Below are 23100 nucleotides of genomic sequence, written 5' to 3' on the forward strand. Positions count from 1 at the left end.
GCTCTTTCCACAGTTTGGCTATTGTGGACATTGCTGCTATGAACATTGGGGTGCATATGGCCCTTCTTTTCACTACATCTGTGTCTCTGGAGTAAATACCCAGTAGTGCAATTGCTGGGTCATAGGGTAGCTCTATTTTTTATTCTCTGAGGCACCTCCACACTGTTTTCCAAAGTGGCTGTACCAACTTGCATTCCCACCAACAGTGTAAGAGGGTTCCCCTTTCTCCACAACCTCTCCAACATTTGTTGTTTCTTGCCTTGTCAATTTTTGCCATTCTGAGTGGTGTAAGGTGGTATCTCAGTGTGGTTTTGATTTGGATTTCCCTGATGGCTAATGATGATGAACATTTTTTCACGTGTCTGTTAGCCATTTGGATGTCTTTGGAGAAGTGTCTGTTCATGTCTTCTGGCCATTTTTTGCCTTGATTATTTGTTTTTTGGGTGTTGAGTTTGAGAAGTTCTTTATAGATTTTGGATACCAGCTCTTTATCTGTAGTGTCATTTGCAAATATCTTCTCCCATTCTGTGGGTTGCCTCTTTGTTTTGTTGACTGTTTCCTTTGCTGTGCAGAAGCTTTTTATCTTGATGAAGTCCCAAAAGTTCGTGTCTGCTTTTGTTTCACTAGCCTTTGGAGATGTATCTTGAAAGAAGTTGCTGTGGCCGATGTTGAAGAGATTACTGCCTGTGTTCTCCTCTAGGATTTTGATGGATTCCTGTCTCACATTGAGGTCTTTCATCCGTTTTGAGTTTATCTTTGTGTATGGTGTTAGAGAATGGTCGAGTTTCATTCTTCTGCATGTGGCTGTCCAATTTTCCCAGCACCATTTATTGAAAAGACTGTCTTTTTTCCACTGCATACTTTTTCCTGCTTTGTTGAAGATTATTTGACCATAGACTTGAGGATCCATATCTGGGCTCTCTATTCTGTTCCATTGGTCTATATGTCTGTTTTTGTGCCAGTACCACGCTCTCTTGGTGATCACTGCTTTGTAATATAGCTTGAAATCGGGCAACGTGATGCCCCCAGCTTTGTTTTTCTTTTTCAACATTTCCTTGGCGATTCGGGGTCTTTTCTGATTCCATACAAATTTTAGGATTGTTTGTTTCAGCACTTTGAAAAATGTCATTGGAATTTTGATCGGGATGGCATTGAAGGTATAGATAGATTGCTCTGAGTAGCATAGACATTTAACTATGTTTATTCTTCCGATCCAAGAGCATGGAATGTTTTTCCATCTTTTTGTGTCTTCTTCAGCTTCTTTCATGAATGTTCTGTAGTTTCTAGAGTATAGATCCTTTACCTCTTTGGCTAGGTTTATTCTGAGGTATCTTACGGTTTTTGGTGCTGTTGTAAATGGAATTGTTTCTCTAATTTCTCTTTCTACAGTTGCATTGTTAGTGTATAGGAAAGCAACTGATTTCTGTGCATTGATTTTGTATCCTGCCACATTACTGAATTGCTGTCTGAGTTCTAGTAATTTGGGGGTGTAGTCTTTTAGGTTTTCCTTATTTATTGGAGTTATATATTATGAATTCTGGGGCAACCACTAAAAATTTAAAATGGAGATAAGACTAAGCCAAGTAGTGAAGAAAGAGGGAATCGTAAAAAATCCTCAGTCCAAAAGCATAAAAAAAGAGGGATAAAAGAACAAAGAATAGGTGGAACATATAGAAAACAGGTAGCAAAATGGTAGGTTTTAATCTAAACATCAATTATGTTAAGTGTAAGCAGTCTAAATATATCAGTTAAAAAACTGAGATTGTTCAGATTTTATATAAAAAAAGATCCAACTGAATGCTACCTTTAAGAAACCCACTTTTAATATAAAGGTAGATAAATGATTGGTTAAAGGTAAAAGAATAGGAATAGCACACCATGGAAATATGAATTCAAAGAAGGCCAGAGTGGCTATATTAATATTAGACAAAGTAGATTTCAGAACGATGAATATTACCTGTGATAAAGACAGATTTTACATTATGGTGGAGGGGTCAGTCACAAAAACATAATAATTCTAAATATGTATGAACATAACAGAGCTTCTATATATATATATATATATATATATATATATGTATAACAAAGAAGAAATAGCTAAATCTATATTTATAGCTGGAAACCACAACACTCATCTCTCAGTAGTTCATAGAACAAGTGAAGACAAAATCAGTAAGGATAGAAGAGTTTAATAACACTACTAACTTGACCTGATTAAGAGTGGACCACCCCACTGCACACCAGCAGAATATACCTTTTTTCATGTGTACATGGAGCATTCAGTTAGACCATAGTTGTTATCATATAACAAATACAAAAGAATCAAAATGATGTATAATACGGTCTCTGACTAAAAGAAATAAACTAGAAATCACTAATAGATACCTGGAAAATTTCAAATATTTGATAATTGTTCAACACATACATGGGGTGGGTGGTGGAGGTTGTCAACCTGAATGTCATCTGAAATCATAGAGGGTGAAGATTTGGGGGGAGGACTTCTACTGGGGCTAAAAAAGATAAGTGGTGTCCTTGATTATGTTCTGTTTTGGGGGCAAAGTTACCAACGTATGGATAATTTTTTTTTTAAAGATTTTTTATTTATTTATTTGAGAGAGAGAGTGAGAGAGAGAGCGCATGAGAGGGGGGAGGGTCAGAGGGAGAAGCAGACTCCCTGCTGAGCAGGGAGCCCGATATGGGACTCGATCCCGGGACTCCGGGATCATGACCTGAGCCGAAGGCAGTCGCTCAACCAACTGAGCCACCCAGGTGCCCCCGCATGGATCATTTAAGTACAGTTGAGAGAGAAGAGAAATATTTTGATAAAATTACTTAGGTTGGTGAATTTAGTGCTAAGGTCTAAACTGTATTATGGTCAGTAATGTACTTCTTGTTCCTTCCTGCAGGAGATGTGCAGACTAGTTGAAGGCCCTTTTTCCTACTGGATCATGGTTTATGAAACTAAACCCGCCTTTGTAAGATCCAGAGATTAGTGTGTCTGGATCTAAGACTGTTTTTTCTGTGCTTTGGTATTTCTGGTGTTATCAGGCCTAGATTGTCAAAGAACAGAAGATGCTCTCATTTCTTAGAGTAGGAAGATGTGAAAGGATTTTATGATCACATAAATGGAAATGTAGGTTCCAAAAGTTGATATAAATACAACAATCAGGCATATAAACACAAATACAAATCTCTGTGTAGTGCTAAAGCAAACACTTAAAGGAAATTAAATGTTCTGTAATGGGATTGGGGTATGGGGTATCAGTTAAAATGTAGAATATTCATATAATTCACATCCATGGAGTTGAATTTTACACAGCCATTAAACATTACAACTCAGACTGTCAACATCTAAAAATGCTTGTGACATAATATGGAAAAATCAGAATATACATTTCCTACACACTGTGAATAAAGCTAAAAGTACTTATATTTATGAACTAAAAATAAGTAGTCCAAATGCAGGTAATTTTTTCTGTTTTACTTTTTATACTTTCAGAAATGTTGTTGTATAGCATTTGTAGGTGAAAAGAAATTAACCACTTTTTAAAAAAATCAACGTCATTTTTCAGAGCAGTTTTAGGTTCATTAGCAAAATTGTGCTGAAGTTGTAAAGATTTCCCATATATCCCCAGCTCCCACACTTGCATGGCCTCCCTCATTATCAACATCCCTCACCAGAGAGGTCTATTTATTACAACTGATGAACCTTTAGTGATTAAGCAGTAACACTCAGAGTCCATTTCCACTTTCTTTTAAAATGAAGTTGTCTGAATTTTGAAATTTCATCAGGGTTTCTTGGTCAGCAATCCAGAAATCTGGAGGCAGGGACTCTTTGATTCCACCTAGAGGCCAGACTTGGTCAAATTGAACAAGTTGGGAGGTTTTTTCCAGTCAACCCTCCAAAAGACCTCTATACCCAGCTTACTTAGCCTCTGAACTCTATTCCCTTGCGGTCAGAGGATGGGATCTGCCTTTTTGGTTGTTATGGAGCAGTCCTATCTGCAGTGTTACGTCTGAAATTGTCTCCCTCCGTCTCTCTCTAGGGAGTGCATTTTCAGCTGAGCACCTCAAGCTTCAACTCCAGAAGGAATCCCTGAATGAATTGAGGAAGGAGTGTACTGCGAAAAGGTAAATGCAACACCGAGAATAATGGTTCAGAGTGATGGGTTTGCTTTGAGGATAGGATTTGGAAAAGTAGCATTCTTTAAAAGCTGCTGGTATTAATTTATATTCCATACATGTCAGTGTCACATTCATTTATTCAACAAATATTTATGAAGCACCTACTTAGTGTCAGGCACATGCTAGAAGTAGTTATGAGAGCTCCTAGTGTATAGTCATAATCAGAAACGTGAACATTGTTCATCTAATTTTTAAGCCCACAGCACCATGACTTAATGTCTGAATCTTCTCTTCTTATCTTCTACGTGTAGTGTAGCGTATTTTCTTCAGTCCTGTCTTCAGACTTACTCCTGTTTAGTGTTAGTCCACTGGGATTACTGCCACAGCTCCTAGCTTGTCTAACATCAGTCTCTCTGTCTTTCCAGTTCATCCTCCATGTTGCTTCTCAGACCTGTCCTCTTTTTTATTTTTATTTTTTTAAAGATTTTATTTATTTATTTGAGAGAGAGAGAGAGAGCGTGCACATGAGCAGGGGGAGGGGCAGAGGGAGAGGGAGAAGCAGACTCCCTGATGAATAGGGAGCCTGACGAGGGGCTTGATCCCAGGGCCCCGGGATCATGACCTGAGCCAAAGGCAGACGCTTAACTGACTGAGCCACCCAGGCGCCCCAGACCTCTCCTCTTAAAATACTAGTTTTACCATATTTCTTCTCCTCTTAAGGAGTCATGGTGATTATTTTGCTAAATTTTCAAATAATGTTCAATAAATTGGCGCTATACAACTGTAGCTAATTTCAGTCCTCCACAACATTCATTTAACAGATGCTAATAGTTTTTCTCTTTATTTTTTTCCAGCACATGCTTAATTTGATGCCACCTCTGTTCTTTTGCTCATGTTTACTCACTTTTTCTGGAAAGTCATCTCATCCTACATTTTTCTTCAAGAAACCTTAGCAGTTGAGCATTCAAGAATGTTAGACCTGGAAAGAACCGTGGAGATCATCTGGTCTAATCTTCTCAATTTGCAGATAGGAAGGCAAAGCTCTGGGAAGTTACTTTGTCCAGATCACGAGGAAAACAGGACTAGATCCCTTTAGGTCTTTAGTGCTCTTTGTGTTTCCTACTACTTTTACATTCCACTTTGACCTACAGTTTTTCTGAATCCCTCTTTTTCTTAAATCGTTAACACAGTTGAGCAGGTAATTTATCCTATAGGTGTTTTATCTCTGGGTCTTATTTCTTTAGTTCAAGAGAAGAGCTATGTCATCTCTTGCCACAACTTACTGTTTGTTCTTTTTATTGTTATTTTCCAAATATGGCAACAGGCTATTTTTTGAGGTAACTGTGAGTGAAAAAGAGAATACTCCTTTAAAATAATACCATATGGATATTTCCTGAAATCACATTGGCCTCAGATTAAATGAGACCCTAGTCTGCTTACTGAGCCTCTCTAAATTTTGTATCCTTGTTTGTAAAATCGGTGTAATGACATCAACCTAATAGAGTTGTTGTAATGATTAAATAAAGCCTTTTTTTTTTTTTAAGATTTTATTTATTTATTTGGAAGAGAATGAGAGAGAGAGAGCACATGAGAGGGGGGAGGGTCAGAGGGAGAAGCAGATTCCCCGCTGAGCAGGGAGCCCGATGCGGGACTCGATCCAGGGACTCCAGGATCATGACCTGAGCCGAAGGCAGTCGCTTAACCAACTGAGCCACCCAGGCGCCCTAAGTAAAGCCATTTGTAAAGCTCCTGGCATATAGTGGTAGGTGCTTAGTCAATGATTATTTTTACCCTTTCCATCTCTTAGCATGGTGCTAGACACACACAGTAGGCCTCAGTATATATTTATCTTGATTTATACTATTTAGAGATAGGTCAGAACTCATGTTAGCTATTATTCTTGACTCTACTTCTGAGTTTCTGTGGCCTACTGCAGGCCATTTAATCTTCCTCAATATCAGTTATGTGGAAATAAATGTTAGCATGAAAACATTTTTTTTTTTTTTTTAACAAATGTGCTTTTTATCTTTCTTCATCAGAGAACTCTTTCTGAAGACTAATGCTCAGTTGACAATTCGTTGCAGGCAATTACTATCTGAGCTTTCCTACATTTACCCTATTGATTTGGTAAGTTTCAAATTTTCTGGAAAAAAAATTTTTTTTAAAGATGGTTTCTGTTTGAAATTTTTTCTCAATGAAAAAAGTCATTGCTCTAGTCTTAATCATATGCTCTGTCATGATTCATTCAGAAGCTAATATCCATTTAAAAAGTGGGTGGGCATTAGGTTCCACCATTTGATTTTTTATATCAGTTTGGTGGCAGAATGCACTCAACTTCATCTGAAAAAAATGACAAATAATTTCTGGTTTCTTTAAAATCTTTTTTACTCAGCCAGATTATCAACTACCATCAATTCTGACACATACATGCAGATGCATATGTACTGCTTTAAAAATATAATTGCTAATTAATTTGTATTAGTACTATTTAAGAAATTCCTGGGGTAAATGTCAGGATGTAAAGTTTTTGAATCTAGTTTCTTAGAGTAAGTGTAAAAAGTAAAACTTCAATAAAATTAGAATTAGATCACTACTGAGACCCTACGGCCCAGCAATTGCACTACTGGGTATTTACCCCAAAGATACAAATGTAGTGATCTGAAGGGGCACAGTGTTTATAGCAGCAATGTCCACAATAGCCAAACTATGGACAGAGCCAAAATGTCCATCAACAGATGAATGGATAAAGAAAATGTGGTATATATATATACAATGGAATATTATGGAGCCATCAAAAAACGAAATCTTGCCATTTGCAACGACATGGATGGAACTAGAGGGTATTATGCTAAGCGAAATAAGCCAGTCAGAGAAAGACAAGTATCATATGATATCACTGATATGAGGAATTCTTAATCTCAGGAAACAAACTGAGGGTTGCTGGAGTGGTGGGGGGTGGGAGGGATGGGGTGGCTGGGTGATAGACATTGGGGAGGGTGTGTGCTATGGTGAGCACTGTGAATTGTGTTAAGACTGATGAATCACAGACCTATACCTCTGAAACAAATAATACATTATATGTTAAAAAAAAAAAAGAAGAAGAAGATAGTAGGAAGGGAAAAATGAAGGGGGGAAATTGGAGGGGGAGATGAACCATGAGAGACTATGGACTCTGAGAAACAAACTAAGGGTTTTAGAGGGGAAGGGGGTGGGGGGATGGGTTAGCCCGGTGATGGGTATTAAGGAGGGCATGTATTTGAATGGAGCAGTGGGTGTTATACGCAAACAATGAATCATGGAACACTACATCAAAAACTAATGATGTGGGGCGCCTGGGTGGCTCAGTCATTAAGCATCTGCCTTCGGCTCAGGTCATCATCCCAGGGTCCTGGGATCGAGCCCCGCATCAGGCTCCCTGCTCGGCAGGAGGCCTGCTTCTCCCTCTCCCACTGCCTGCTTGTATTCCCTCTCTCGCTGTGTCTCTGTCAAATAAATAAAATCTTTAAAAAAAAAAAAAACTAATGATGTAATGTATGATGACTAACATAACATAATAAAATAAAATTTAAAAAAATAATAATTTTTTAAAAGCAAACCAAAAAAAATTTAGAATGATGAGAATTCTTCTTTAGAGAGCCAAATCGCTGAATTTGAAGGTTTTATTTTCTTTTTAACAAAAAACGATTTAAAAGACTGATTTTCTGAGAGGAAAGCTAATAGGATTTTAGGTTGCTCGCAGAATCTTGTTAATTCCACTTAAAAATCTTCATTTATAACGATGAATTGATTGAGGGATTTTTTTTTTAAGATTTTATTTATTTTAGAGAGCGAGCACATGAGAGGGGGGAGGGGGGAGGGTCAGAGGGAGAAGCAGACTCCCTGCTGAGCAGGGAGCCTGATGTAGGACTTGATCCTGGGACTCCAGGATCATGACCTGAGCCGAAGGCAGTCCCTTAACCAACTGAGCCACCCAGGCGCCCCCGAGGGATATTTTTGTAATAAAAATTTTACATGGCTTTTTGCTTAGACGTGATGTTTTAAATGTTTATATTTTTAAAAACTTCAAGTATATATAAGTGTACAGATAGTAGTATAATGAATCATTATATACTCATCATCCAGCTTCAACAATATTATCATTATGATAATATTTTGAGTGTAGGACAGTATTGTCTTTGAGTTAACACTGACCTACTGAATTCTTTGACATTTGACTTAGGGTTTTTTTGCTTTACACAGAAAAAGAATTAATTTCATTCTTTGGTTATATTCGCAGAATGAGCATAAAGATTACTTTGTATGTGGTGTCAAGTTGCCCAATTCTGAGGACTTCCAAGGTATTTTATTTCTTTTTACTCTAAGGATTTGGTGTATATAATAAACGGGTATGTTTCAGAGAAAAATAGAGGTATCTTGAAGTGTTGGTTGCCTAGCACTTTATCCAGAGGGTTTTTGGACCTTCTGTCCCTTCCCAACTGAAAGTATATAGAGTCAGATTCTCTGATGGGAGACTTAAGAGACTATTTAATTCTAATCATGGGAAAAAATTATTGAGTTGTCTATTTGAAATTTAAAAGAAAATCATTTTTAAGTGAGCTTTAAGAAAATCAGACAGTAGGGTTCGTAAGAATACTAATAATCTCTCTGTCCTTTTGGTTTGATTTTCATGAAAAATTTGTATGTGGTTGGGAGCAGAAGAACAACAAACATTAATCTGTTCTGTTGTTATTTAGAAAATCACATTTCTGGTAACATGAAACCACTACCACAAGTTCAACTTTTGTTATACTGTCATTTTTGTCCTCCTTTCAGTAAGAAAAAATGACATTAAAGATATTATAGACTGTGCTTCTTAGTAATTGCTATATTTAAATTATTTTAATTTTCCTATTCTCTTTACCAGTAGGCCAAAGAAAAAAACTTACTTTATTTGACATATTGGTAAAGAGATTTTTTTTTTATTCTTAGCAAAGTGGGTTCTTTTCCCTTAGCCTATACAATGCTTTGAGGCCTATTAAATACCTTTATAGATTAGTCCCAAAGGTAGTGGTATTATCTATTTGGGAAGAAGTTATTAAAAAAAAAAAGGGCATTACTAGTTTTATTTGAGACCTTTTTCCATCTCCCAATAAAGAAAATGTTGTTATTTATGGTCCTTTAACATTTAAGACTAACTTATTACCTCCTTTGGCCTTTATACAACAGCCCTTACAACAAGTAGTTGGGACATAATATGAGTGATAAAACAGGAATGGGAAAACCTATGTTAAAGTCCTGGTTCCCTTTCTAGAAACCATGTAATTTGGAGCAAACCATCCATTCTTTGAGTTGATTTCCTAATCGATAGTATGAACATATTGATTCATGTCCTTACCTGTTCTATGTTATTGTTGTGAAGATTAGATCTGTAAAAGCATGACATTTGCCTAATCTTTAATCCTCACAAAAACAAAGGAAACCTATAAGGAAAGTGGTGTAATCTCATATTACAACGTGTAAATGAGCTATTTAGTGACTTGCTCAAGACCACAAAGCTAGGCAATGATCTAGCTGAAATTTGTTTGGTTTCCATTATAAAATGTTCCAATCTCTGTAAGTCATACAAATGTGCTTTGTTGCTAATTTTAGCAGTTATGATGGCCTGAGGGCCATAACACATCTTTTTCCTCATTTATTCATTCATTCAACAAACCTACTGAGTACCTTGAGCCCTCTGCTAGGTTCCAGGGATACAAAACATTCATTCTTTCCTTGAGCACACCAATATGCCAGGCACTGTACTGGGTTTTGAAGATATAATGATAGAAAAAAACAAGTATGTTCTCTCCTTTCAGGGAGCATATATCCTATTAAGGGAGACCGCCAATAAATAAGAAAATAAGTATTTAACAAGTGTTTCATAAAGGAATACGCTATCATAGACAATAGGGGAAACTACTTTAGATAAAGCAGCCAGAGAAGACCTGAGGAGAAACATTTAACAGAAAATTTGAAGGCTGAAAGAATCCACCTCTGCTATATCTGGGGGAAGAGCTTTCCTAGAAGAGGGGGCAGCAAGTACAAAGTTCATGATGGAGGCATAGGCTTGATATATCTGAAAAAAATTCAGGGTGGGGGGGTATGGGAGAAAAGACCTATGTTTTGGGCACATCATGTAATCTCTCAGCTTAATTTTTTCACTGTAAAATGAGGTAATATCTACATCTGTAATTAATTGTGACAGCTGGATGAGATAATATTTGAAAGCACTTTTCATATAAAATATTTATACAAATGTAATTGAAATTAGTTGCAAGAGAGAGGAGGTAAAGGAAAGAAAGTAGGAGGGAAAGAAGGAAGGACAGAAAAGACCAGACCTGTATGATTGGAGAGTGGAGAGCAGAGGGGAAGAGTTACATCAGAGGACATAGGAAAGGTCAGCCAGGGCCTTGAGGCCACTGTAAGGAATTTATGTTTTATTCTCAGTGGAGTGGGAAAACCCTGAAGGGCTTTAAGAAGGGGGATGACATGAGCTGATTTATGTTTTTAAAAGTCACTCTGCCTGCTAAATACAGAATGATCTGCAGGGAGGCAGTAAGGGAAGGATCTCCGTATTGGTGATGGTCACCTTCCTCCACTCGGAGATGTTTCTTGATTCTGTTTTTGTTTTATATGAAGTTTTTTGTTTCCTAGTTTTTCATAGCTTTTGTTAGCTTTCTTAGTATGTCCACCAAACAATATATTTTTCCTACCCTTTAAAAAATTAGTTTAGCTTTTTAGTGCAGTTGCTGAAAAATGAAATGGGAGATGAAATGAAACAAATATGTAATTTTACTCTAAGGCCTTATTCAATCCCTATGACGCCCAGCAATCAGGAATTTTAAGAAGCACATGTGGTAGTGTTAGACTTTAAAATCTTATGTTAGCATTCTGCAAGGCACTTCCGATACTCAATTCACTGAGTGCCTTTTGTGTATCACCTGCCGGGCCAGGTGCTGAGAATACGCAAAGATGTGTAGGGTATTGATCCTACCTCAGTGAGATTTCAGTCCAGGTGAGGTCATTAAACTTGTAATCAAAGCCATCAAGACATATTTATTGATTTCATACTCTGTGTTAGGCACTTTGAAGTTTTTAACAGGGACACAAGATTCAAAGAAGTAGAAATAATCAGTGCCATCAGGAGGGGAGCAGGAAAACCTTTGCAGAGAAGATGGTGCCTGAGGTGTCTTAAAAGACAAAATAGTATTTCCCTGTTGAAAGAAGAGGAAGAGGACATTTTAGATTGGGCGAGTAGAGAAATATGGTAACATGGAACATCATGCGTGGTGCTTCTTGTTTATTTAATTCTCACAACTGTGAGGATGAATTCCTTCTGTGAGAGAAAGAATTATACTCATTTTCTTAAGACAAGAAAATTGAAGCTCAGAGAGATTAGTTAATTTTTCCAAAGACTCATACTAGCCAGTGGCAGAGCTAAAGTCATTTCTGGTCAGCCTGATTTTAAGATTCATATTATTCCTGTCATGATGCACTTTGTGTCCTTGTTTTGAATAAAACCTCTTCCAAACTTCTGACAACTTTTTAGTGTTCTGTAACAGCTGCATTCTCGGTCCTTCTCTAGTAAGGACCTCCAAACTGGTTATTCTGTGATATTCATGAGACTTTGCTGGGACAAACTTTCCATTGCTTGGGTTGACACTGTCTAAGAAACTCTACCATAGCGGCCCAACCTTTATTGTGCTTTTTTAAATGGGTAAGTTACTGGTAGAGTATGCCAAAGAGGCCTGGACATGATGGGAGAAAGTTGTCTGCTGAAGGGTATTCATTTGAGTTCCATTGACTGAGACATTTCTCGTAAAAAAATTGTTTGTGTGTGTTTTTAAGTAATCCATAACACAAGAGCCTTTTGTGGTAATGAGACCCAGATTTCCTTCTGTGTCTGTATCCCTTTATGCAGGCATGATTTCTTGGAAAGGAGAGACCATATGTCAAACAGTGTCTCATTGAGAACATGGAATGATTCCATAGATGCTGTGGCAGTGATTAGAGTCTTAAATATTTTGTCCTGTCTGGATCAGTGGGTGCTTGGTTCCTTAACAAATCAGCTGCCTCAGTGATTGGGAAGGCAGGATGGTAAGAGCCTTTAGATCACTTATTATACTTGGATGCATTTGAATATTAATAGTTTGTCCAACATATAAGTTGAAGGGGCATTTGAATTAATTTTTAATATTGTCATGGCCATTGTGGGTTGATGGTATTTATTATCATAAAAATTACACAAAAGCTGCTGCTCTGAGTAACTATCCTACATTTAAAAAACAAATCAGTATTAATTATTATGAGGAAACTGCAGATTTTTGTTTTGTTTTTAAGCCCCAGAAAACATTGTTAAATAGAATCTTTTTCACACACCTGAGTCTTACAGTTTATTCCTGTTCCTCCGTGAATCCTTCCCTCCCCCGCCCCCCCAACTTCTTCTCACCAGCAAACCTATCATCTGTAACCTTTCTAACCCTCAGAGCAGCATAAGGAACACAAACCTCTGCTCTGCATTAGGTGTTAGGGACGTCATTAATGCTTACTGGAAAAACACACCCCAGAGAGCCAGGTTTTGGCTTTGGCAGGTAAAAAGTCCTTTAGATCTTGGAATGCTGGAAACCTTAAACCTTTTGGTTTTTTAGCTAAAGTGATTGGCAACAGAAAGTGACATCTGAGGTTCGTGGCCAGCAATAGCCATAATTAACCACATGAGCTCACATTTTCCCACTGGAGGTTCAGTGGTCTTGGGGTGATGAAAGTGACTTCCCTACCAGGAGGTGGTTTTCCTTTTGAGGGTATTGGAATACCCTTGGGCCCTGTAATGCCTCACCCGTGGTCTTTTAAAATGCTTTTTAATATAAAGCTTCAATATTGGAAATCCAACACCATGGTGTTCAACAGTGAGGCTGTGCCTGAGCACCGTGGCCTGGAATGGGAAACAACCTAGGGTTTTTAATAGGTGGAGCAGGGAGTCTTGTGGTGGAAACAATGGTGAGTGCCAATAACCAGAATCGAAGCTGATTTCCAGTATTATCTAGTTTCTAGGTTTTGCTGTTTCTGTTTGGATTTTTATTTCCATGTGGAGGCTTCTCTTAGAGATGCCTTTTTATCTTAAATTTAAGCAAAATTGTTTTGATCGTTGAAGAGAGGTGATGTTAGAAGACTAGTTTTTGCTCTTTTAATAGAAATGTGGATGTGGTCTCAAGATTTGCAAATCCAATTTCTTAGTATTAAGCTTTTAGAAATATGGAAAAATGTAGATGCTTGCTTGTTTAGCATTGGATAGGTTTGGGGTTTTTCTGTGTTTTTTTTTTAAGCATTCATAGTTTTCATTTGACCTGTTTGGAAGGCTAATTAAGAGGCCTTCTCCTGCTTTCCAGAAGTTTGCAAATTCTTTTCTGTCTGGCCACATAGGAAAGGAAAAGCTTAGTGTAAAGCACATATAGGAAGGTCCAAACTTAGTGTAGCATTATCCTTTATTACTGTAAATCGTCTTCTTCTTCTCCTCTTCCTTCAAAAGAAGTTTCTTCAAGACCAAGTTCTTTTACTGATAGGAATATTTCAAATTCCATAAGCCTTATCCTTTATGGAAAGCAGGAGATGCAGGATTCGGTGACCTCTGATGGAACTCACTGTCCCAGCTCTGACTCCAGGGATAGGTATTTTGGGGGGCAGGGGTGTATATACAATTCTCCCTCTTATTCCATCACTCATAGATTTTACCTATATGGTTCTGAGCAAGTCACTTATACCACCTAAATCTCATTTTTTCTCATCTCTAAATTGATAGCATCAGACTCAGTGATTTCTGAGATTTCTCGTAGCTCTAACATTATATGATGATTAAATTATAATGTAATGAATTTACAGTGTAGTGTAATGTAATTTTAGTCTCTAAGGTGGTGTGATATACAGACTTCAAAAGAAGTAAAGTGTTACAGTACTCAAGGTACCCGTGTGGGACTGGGGCAAGAGGACATGGCCTCTAAGAACAATTAGGATTCTTGTCAGTTAGGGCATGACTGAGTAGTGAGTTGAAATGAATGCTGTTTCTTTTTTTTTTTTTTTTATCAGTTTAGTTTGAGAGAACATCAAACATTAATTTGAGAAGCTCTCAGTCTAGCATGGCCCAAGTCACCAGAAACTCTCTGTTCTTTGCCCCTACAAGAAAAGTGTGAAGAAACTGAGGTGGTACATGTGTGTCATCTGCTTGGTACATTCTAGGTTCCCAAGTTAAGAAATTGTCATGTGTTCCACAGTAAACTTCTGAGATAGTATGGTAGAGTGCTTAAGGACAGAGGCATTGTTGTCAGGCCAACCTGTATTATATTATTCTGTTACTTGAGACAGATTCCTTAACTTCTTTGACCCTTAGTTTCTTCATCTATGAAATGAATGAAATAGCATATAAAAAGGTACCCAGCTTAGTAATTGTTGATGAATTAATGACTGTCATAAATAAAGTACAATAGTTCCTGGCGGAAGAGAAGTATACAATGAAAGTTACCTGTTTTTATAGGATGATCAAAGGGAAACCAAGAATCTGCCATGATCGTCAATGGTGGAGAACGAACTGATGAATAGATGACTATAAGGGTATTCCTACAACAAGAAGCTAGTACTTAGATAACTAAGTATAAATATTAAAAAGAATGTGAAAAACATTTCTAATAATTGAAGTTAAGGTACCCTTGGAAATCGGGAAACAGTCAAGCCGAGGATATCTCAATTATTTCAGCTTCTCTCTAGCCTGAGATAGTCTAGATTATGTATTAAATCTTTCAGAGTGTGTGTATGTGAACTTTTAAAAGAATTTTGGGAATACTATATACCAAACAGTTGCTTTTTTCTTCCTCCTGGGGCAGGCTTAAAACGTTTTGTTGTATTACTCTGTTCTGAGTACCTAATGATTATTATCACTTGGTAGGTAATAGCAGAAATCTAGATGGTGAGTTAAAAATGTAATTATCTGTGACTTCTTAAAAGATAGATGCTTATGTATTGTATGGTGACTAATATAACATAATAAAATTTAAAAAAAAAAATCACCAAAAAAAAAAGATAGATGCTTGTGTTTGACTGTACGGTACATACATTTTTTTTCCTAATAGTTGCTTCCACCTAAACTGCATAAATAGGATATATATTAACTGTGGTTTTGGCATTTTACTTTTACTGTTTAAAATATTTTTCCTCCATATCCTGTCTCAAATTTCACAGTCTTATTTATGCAACACTATCTTTATGGATATTGAGAACATACCCCGTAAGGATGCATTGTGCTTTTTCACTTCACCTTAGACTTAATTTGTACAATAGTACAACAGTACAACTATATTGATTATAAAGTTAATGAATAAAATACATAATGCTCATATAATGCATTATGATTAAACCTCTGAAACTAATTTTCACATCGTATGATAGAGTAGGTATTATCTCTGCCTTTAAAAAAAAAAATGCCGGGAAGGAAAAAAAGTAATGGATATTTGAGTGTACTAAGAACTCTTTGTTAAGGTATATATGGAATGCTAATCTCATCACAATAATTATTGAACAATAGTTCTAAATATAGTAGATGAAATTTCAAGTCTTGTTAATATGTTTAGATTTGTATAAAATTCATGTAATTTAGATGTGATTAATATTTTATTTACTCTCTTGAAATTGATTATGATCTTGTAGCTACATTTATAAGGTAAATAGTTGTTTGCTTTTTCTCTGCTTTTGAATTTACAGCAAAAGATGACGGAAGCATTGCTGTTGCCCTTGGTTACACAGCACATTTGGTCTCCATGATTTCCTTTTTCTTACAAGTGCCCCTAAGATATCCTATAATTCATAAGGGATCTAGATCAACAATCAAAGATAATATCAATGATAAGCTGACTGAAAAGGAGAGAGAGTAAGTATCTTTTTTTATGTACTTTTAACATAAGCCAGTTTGAAATATGGAGTATATTAAAAATATGAAATGTGACCTAGACTGTGGTGATTTTTTGTATATCCTTTGTAAAGTGCTCCATTTCTTTTAAGTAGAATGTGGTTATTCATTTAGATTATAATAAATCAAATCCTACACTTCTTAAAATTGTTAATGATAGCAAGGTTGACTCATTTAAGTTTAATTTGCTTTTGTGAGAAACAAGTATTATATACTCTGCAGATATTCATGTAGTACCTGTTGCCTCTAGTTACCAAGTGAAATGATTAAAGATTTGTCAGACAAGCAAGAAAAGCATAAAAGACTGAACAGCAGGTTGTACATGTCTGAAAAGTAGATTAGTGAACTGAAAGAAAGGTCAGTAGAAAATATATTGACCAAAACATAAAGAACAAAAAAGATGCATTATATAGAAAAGTGCTAGACTTATGTAGGACCCAATAAAAAGGTCTAAGATATGTATAATTGGGATCACAAAGAGAGAAAAGAAAGTACATAGGGTAAATGCAGTATTGTAAGAGGTAATGACAGCATTTTTCAAATTTGATGAAACACATTAAGCTACAAATTCTAGAAGCATTAAATACAACCCATAGTAAGTACAAAGCAAACATAGGGAAATTATAGTAAAATAGCTGAAAACCAAAGACAAAATTAAAATGTTAAAAGTACCTAGAAAAAAAAAAGACAGATTAGCATCAAAAGAGCATTAATAAGACTGAAAGCTAATTTCTCAATAGAATCTTTAGGAACCATAAAGGTGATGCAATGACATTTTAAAAGTACTATAAAATGGGGTACCTGGATGACGCAGTCAATTAAGCGTCCAGCTCTTCGTTTCGGCTCAGGTTGTGATCTCAGGGTTATGAGATGGAGCCTGGCATGAGGCTCCATGCTCAGTGCAGAGTCTGCTTGGGTTTCTTTCTCCTTCCCCCTCTGCCACTTCCCACCCCCCCCCTCAAATAAATAAATCTTTTGTTTTTTTAAGTACTATAAAACAATACTGCCAACTTAGAATTCTATACTCAGTAAATAATCCTTCAAATTAAAGGCAAAATAAAAGACATTTCAGACCATTAAAATTGAGAAAATGCATCCCAGCAGACCTATACTAAGGGAAATACTAAAGGCAGAATAAAAATAAACATAGCACAGAAACATGGAAATATTTGCAGGAAGGAAAAAAGACAATAGAAAGGGTAAGTATGTGGGATGCCTGGGTGGCTCGGTCAGTTAAGCATCTGCCTTCGGCACAGGTCATGATCCCAGGGCCCTGGGATCGAGTCCCACATTGGACTCCTTACTCAGCGGGGAGCCTGCTTCTCCCTCTGCCTGCCGCTCCCCCTGCTTGTGCACTCTCTCTCTCTGACAAATAAACAAACAAAATCTTTAAAAAAAAAAAAAAGAAAGGGTGAGTATATCTAAATTAATTTTGACTACAAAACAAATGGTAGGGTCATAAAATATGAAATACATATACATAAAGTAATGTGTGGAATTATAATGCATGACTAACACAAAAGTTGGGAAGTTGAAATGGAGTTAAAGTATTCCAAGATCCCAGCATTGTCTGGAAAAGGGTAAAGATACTGCTTTATGGGAGACTACTAAATCAAGGATGCATGTCATAATCTTGTAACTACTAAAAGAATTGTTGGGTACAAGCAAAAAATCAATAGAGGATATAAATAGAAAAAAAATTAAGTACTTTGTTAATCCAATAAAAGGCAAGAAGAGAAAGGAAAATGAACATTAAACAAGTGGGACAAATAGTAAATTTTTACTTATGAACCCAAACTTGTTCTGCAGTTACATTAAATGTAAATGTTATTAATATACTATTTAAAGATTGTCAGGCTGAATAAAAAACTACACTTATCCTCCTTGCAAGAGGTACCTCAAATATAAGGACACAGAAATATTGAAAATATAAGAGTGAAAAAGATGTATTATGCAAATATCCATATGAGAGCTAAGATAACTACACTAATATCAGACAAAATGAAGTTTAAGGCAATTTTAAAAAGTGGGGTGTTTTAATACTGTCAGTTATACACACACACACCTAAAAGCATGACTTCAAACATACAGACAAAAGTTCACAGATTTACAAGGAAATCACAATTGTAGCAGAGAACTTTAAATTTTTTTACTGATTATTAGAAAAAGCAGATAAAACAATCAGAATCTAAAAGACTTGAACAGTGCAATGAACTAGGCCTGAGTTATGGGTAAAGAATATTGCACCAATGGCTATAGAATATACATTCTTTTTCTTTTTTTATTATTATTATTATGTTCAGTTCCAACATATAGTACATCATTAGTTTTTGATGTAGTGTTCAGTGATTCACTAGTTGCGTATAACACCAGATACGTTCTTTTTCAAGTATACATGAGACATTTACCAAAATTGATTATGCTGGGCCTCAACAAATTTCAAGAGATTGAAGTAATTTACAGTATGTTTACTGGCCACAGTGGAATTTATGAGAGATTAATAATAAAATCCCTAAATGTGTAGGTATTAAACAGTGTACTTCTGTAAAACCTATAGGTCAAAGAAGAAACTGTAAAGGAAGTTTGAAATTATTTTGAACTAAATGATAAGAGAATATAGCATATGAAAGCTTGTAAGGTGCTGCTAAATCTGTTCCCAGAGGGAAATTTATTTCCTTAAATGTGTATGTATTAGAAAAAAAGAAGGATTTACAAATCATTCATCTAAGTCTCCTTTTGAAATCCCGAGAGAAAGAAGAGTTCATTAAACCCTAAGAAATTAGAAGGAAGGAAAGAAAGGTAAGAGCAGAAATTAGACGGACAACTGAACAATGGAAAAAATAAATACAGGCAAAAGTTCTAGCCTTTGGGACGCCTGGATGGCTCAGTTGGTTAAGCGTCTGCCTTCAGCTCAGGTCATGATCCCAGAGTGCTGGGATCGAGTCCTGCATCGGGCTCCTTGCTCGACAGGGAGCCTGCTTCTCCCTCTGCCTGCCGCTCCCCCTGCTTGTGTGCATGTACTCTCTCTCTCTCTGGCATATAAATAAATAAAATCTTTATTTGAAAAAAGTTCTAGCCTTTGAAACAACTGGAAAATATATAAGCCCTTAGTAGGACTAATTAGAAAGAGGAGATAGGCAAAACAACTAGTATAAGTAAAGGGAAAAGAAGATGTCACTACAGATATATAGACATTAAAAGATAAGAAGATCTTAGGAACAACATTATGCTTTTCAATTTGAAATTCAAATGCAATTGGCTACATTTCTAGAAAAACACAACTTTCCAAAACTGATAGGTGAATGATGGAGTTTAGAAAACACTGCACTTGGCTAAAGGGAAGTGGATATAGATGATTCTGGGTCAGTTATTCTCAACACTGGCTGCGCATTATTGTCATCTGGGGAGCCTTTAAAAATGAGCTCCTGACCCCCAGATTCCTGGCTTCTTCCCCAGAAATTCTGATTCAGTTAACAGGGCCCAGACATGAGGTTTTTGTTGTTGTTGTTGTTTTGTTTTGTTTTGTTTAAAGCTCCTGAAGTGATTTTAATGTGCAGTCAGGGGTGAGAACCGCTGTTCTAGATTGAGAGACTGTTGTGTTCATTGGAATGAAGAAATGAAATATCCTCCACTATATTTAGGAAACTGCAAGAGGAGAGGCAGAAAAGGTAGGCACCAAATGGAAGAATTTAGTACCGTATCTGGTAGGACAGTGACACTCAGCTTGTAAATAGAGGACAGGGAGCACATGTTTAGTTTAAATCAGTGCCTTTTAAAACCATTGATTAGTTGATAGCCGAAGTATTATTTCAGAAACATATAAAGAGATCCTGAAATGTATATGTTTGACAAAAAGGGACATTGGTGTGTTTTCTTTCTCTTTTTAAAAAATTGATGTGAAATCCACATAAGATTAACTTTTTTAAAGTGTACAATTCAGTGGCATTTAGTATGTGTGCATTGTTGTGCAACCACCACCTCTGTCTAGTTCCAAAACACTTAATGACCCCAAAAGAAAACCCTATACTCCTTAAGCAGTCATTCCCTATTCTTACCCCACCCAATAACCCCCTCCCCCAGCCCCTGCTAGTGACCCATCTGCTTTCTGTCTCTGTAGCTTTACCTATATTCTGGATATTCCATATAAATGGAATCATATAATATGTGACCTTTTGTTTAAGGCTTCTTTGACTTAGCCTATGTTTTCAGGGGGTATCCATGTTGTAGCATAATCAGTACCTCATTCACTTTTACGGCCCAATAATCCAGTGAACGTACATACCACATTTTGTTCATCCATTTATCTGTTGATAGACATTTGGGTTATTTCCACCTTTGGCAGTTGTGAATAGTGCTGCTCTGAGCATTCATGTACAAGTATTTGAGTATCCATTTTCAATTCTTTTGAGTATACATCTTGGAGTAGAATTGCTGGGCCATATGGTAATTCTATGTTTAACTCTTTGAGGAACACCAAATTGTTTTCCATAGCAGCTACACCACTTTACATTTCCTGATGTGAAGTGGTATATCATTGTAATTTTCATTTGTATTTCCTTAATGACTAATGATGTTGAGCATCTTTTCGTGTCCTTGCTGCCATTTGTTTATCTTCTTTGGAGAAATAATCTGTTCAAGTCTTCTGTCTGTTTTTTAATTGGATCATTCATTTTTTTTTTATTGTTGAGCAGTAAGACTTCTTTATGTATTCTGGATACTAGATCCTTATCAGATATATCATTTGTAAATATTTTCTTCCCATTCTCTGGGTGGTTGTTATAGTTTAAGGCCTAAAACTAAGGTATGTATTATGTGCAACCTTGATGCCTGGTGAAACCTGGAAGGCCTAGAATATCCTCCCTTTGCTGCTCCTGTGGATAAAGGTCCCTTATCTAAACAAGACTCCTTATCCAGGGACCTACGTGTAGTTTCTTCTTATTCCTGAGTAGTGAATTTCAGTTCCTTGCCAGCCGGGGAATTGTGGAAAGAAACCAATCACATCTTCCCACAGGGACCAGTCAGCACTGCCTTCTTTTAATACAAAAAAGTCTTGTCTCCCACAGACCCTGATTGTTCACTATCTTCCTGTGTGTAACCCTCATGTAACCCTGCATGGCATGTAGTGTCCTCCTCCCCTGGGCTATGATTATATGTAACTAATAAGCTGCTCTCAGTCTCATCTATCATTCATATATTCTCTCTACTGTTTTTTTATTCTCTATTTTATGTCCACTCTATTATTTCCCTCATTCTGCTAGCTTTGGGCTTTGTTTTCTGTTTCTTTAGATGTAAAGTTAGCTTATTGATGTAAGATCTTTCTTTTTTTGAAGATTTTTATTTATTTACTTACTTGGGAGAGAGTGCCTGTGCAAGAGCTGGGGGAGAGGTGGGGGGAGGGGCAGAGGGGGAGGGAGAGGGACAAGCCGACTCCATGCTGACCACAAAGCCTGACATGGGGCTCAACCCCAGGATCCCACGACCCCTGAGATCATGACCTGAACAGAAACCAAGAGTCGGGTGCCCGACCAACTGAGCCACCCAGACACCTCAAGATCTTTCTTTTTTTTAATGTCAATGTTTAATTCTGTAAATTCCCACACCCTATTAATTTAGTATGTTGTGTTTTTATTTTCATTCATCTTTTCTTAGTGGTACATAAATTAATGATGCAGTTCACAATTGATGCTGTCTCAGATTTTATAAACTATCAAATATTTTAGGTGGCTTTATGCAGTTTAGTAAAGCACTTTGTATCCTTTTTGGAACAACATAGATGTACAAATAGATATATAAATAAAAATAAATTTATTGATTATGCTTGTTGATTGAATCAATCTCTCAATTTTTCTTAGCCTGGATCACTGGAATAGCAGATGAGACCTGGTTTTCTTCTGAGTGTGTCAATGTTGATGTAAACCTTTCCAGGTTATTAGATGGAATCAGGTCTTCATGGGAGATGGAAAATAGGACTTGAATGACTCATCGGATACATTATACTTGTTGTAATCGGCCTAGGAATCCTCAACCTCTGCCCTTTCTGATTACCTGCTTCATCTGGCTATTGGCACATGAGATAGTGGAGTTCAGAGTCCTATTTAGCCAGTTTTGCTGTGCAGGTGGGTGGAGACAGTTCTTTGTCTGGCCTGTTTGAAACACAGGTTTGAACTGATGCCTTGCCTAAACCATTACTTGTGCACCTGCACACTGTAAAGGGAAACTCTGAACTCGGTGCTGCATTCATTTTGAGGCTCAGGCCACAAAACACGAAGGAATGTAACCAGAGTGCAGCCACAATGTTCTTTTACCCTTTATTTCTTCTTTCACTGAGGACTGAAAAGTAGGTTTTAAAGTGATTTTTGAAATGAAATGTGTTAGTCATTGTTATTGTGCTACTTAACTGTCTGCTAGATGATACGTTCCGGATGGATTACTGAAACAATCACTGAGCTAGGACATAGCCGGTCAGAGCATATGGCTTTTTCAAGCCCTCAAAAAATGTCTTCAGGTTGTTTTATTCTCAGAAGGAGTGGTATGATTGGCAGGCACTTTCGAAACTTCCTGACCTGTCTACAACAAGGCTTTTACAAAACTCTAAAAGATGGGTAACTGTTTTTCTATAATGGAATCATTGGAACCTAGAGACACGTTAATGCTGCTTTTCCCATTTCCTTGATTGTTTTGTTCTTATGTTTATTCCTATGGAAGATCTTGGACTAAACTCTAGGAGTTGTCTTTTTTACCTGGCTGATTCTGATTTCTTTTAGAGACAGAAAGTTTAGAGTATATAAAGAAACTATGGTGTGTTCAAAAACAGATAATACTGGGCCCAGATCATAGTCCTTGCATGTGGATCTGATGCTCATGAGAGAAGGAATGGTCTGTTTAATTATCTAACACCTTTTCTGTGACTGAATGCATAAGCCACTCATATATATGCTTATGTATAAGGAGACTGGCCAGACAGGTTCCAGTCCTGTGACTGGAGTCTTCTAGTTTTCTTGCGGCCA

At 36.7% G+C, this 23100-nt stretch overlaps 1 protein-coding gene across 1 annotated transcript in view; it reads left to right on the top strand.

Annotated features, from left to right (window-relative positions):
* UVRAG (UV radiation resistance associated) overlaps positions 1 to 23100 on the top strand; it is a 321167-nt gene that overhangs the window by 185106 nt on the left and 112961 nt on the right. Inside the window, exons 9-12 of the mRNA XM_034995174.1 lie at positions 4047 to 4131; positions 6165 to 6252; positions 8402 to 8462; positions 15889 to 16054. Of these exons, the coding sequence (XP_034851065.1) occupies positions 4047 to 4131; positions 6165 to 6252; positions 8402 to 8462; positions 15889 to 16054 (400 nt within the window). The remainder of the gene's footprint in view (positions 1 to 4046; positions 4132 to 6164; positions 6253 to 8401; positions 8463 to 15888; positions 16055 to 23100) is intronic.

Source organism: Mirounga leonina, unplaced genomic scaffold (genome assembly GCF_011800145.1).
Source record: "Mirounga leonina isolate KUSES-001 unplaced genomic scaffold, KU_Mleo_1.0 Mir_92, whole genome shotgun sequence".
In the NCBI taxonomy this organism is placed as follows: domain Eukaryota; kingdom Metazoa; phylum Chordata; class Mammalia; order Carnivora; family Phocidae; genus Mirounga; species Mirounga leonina.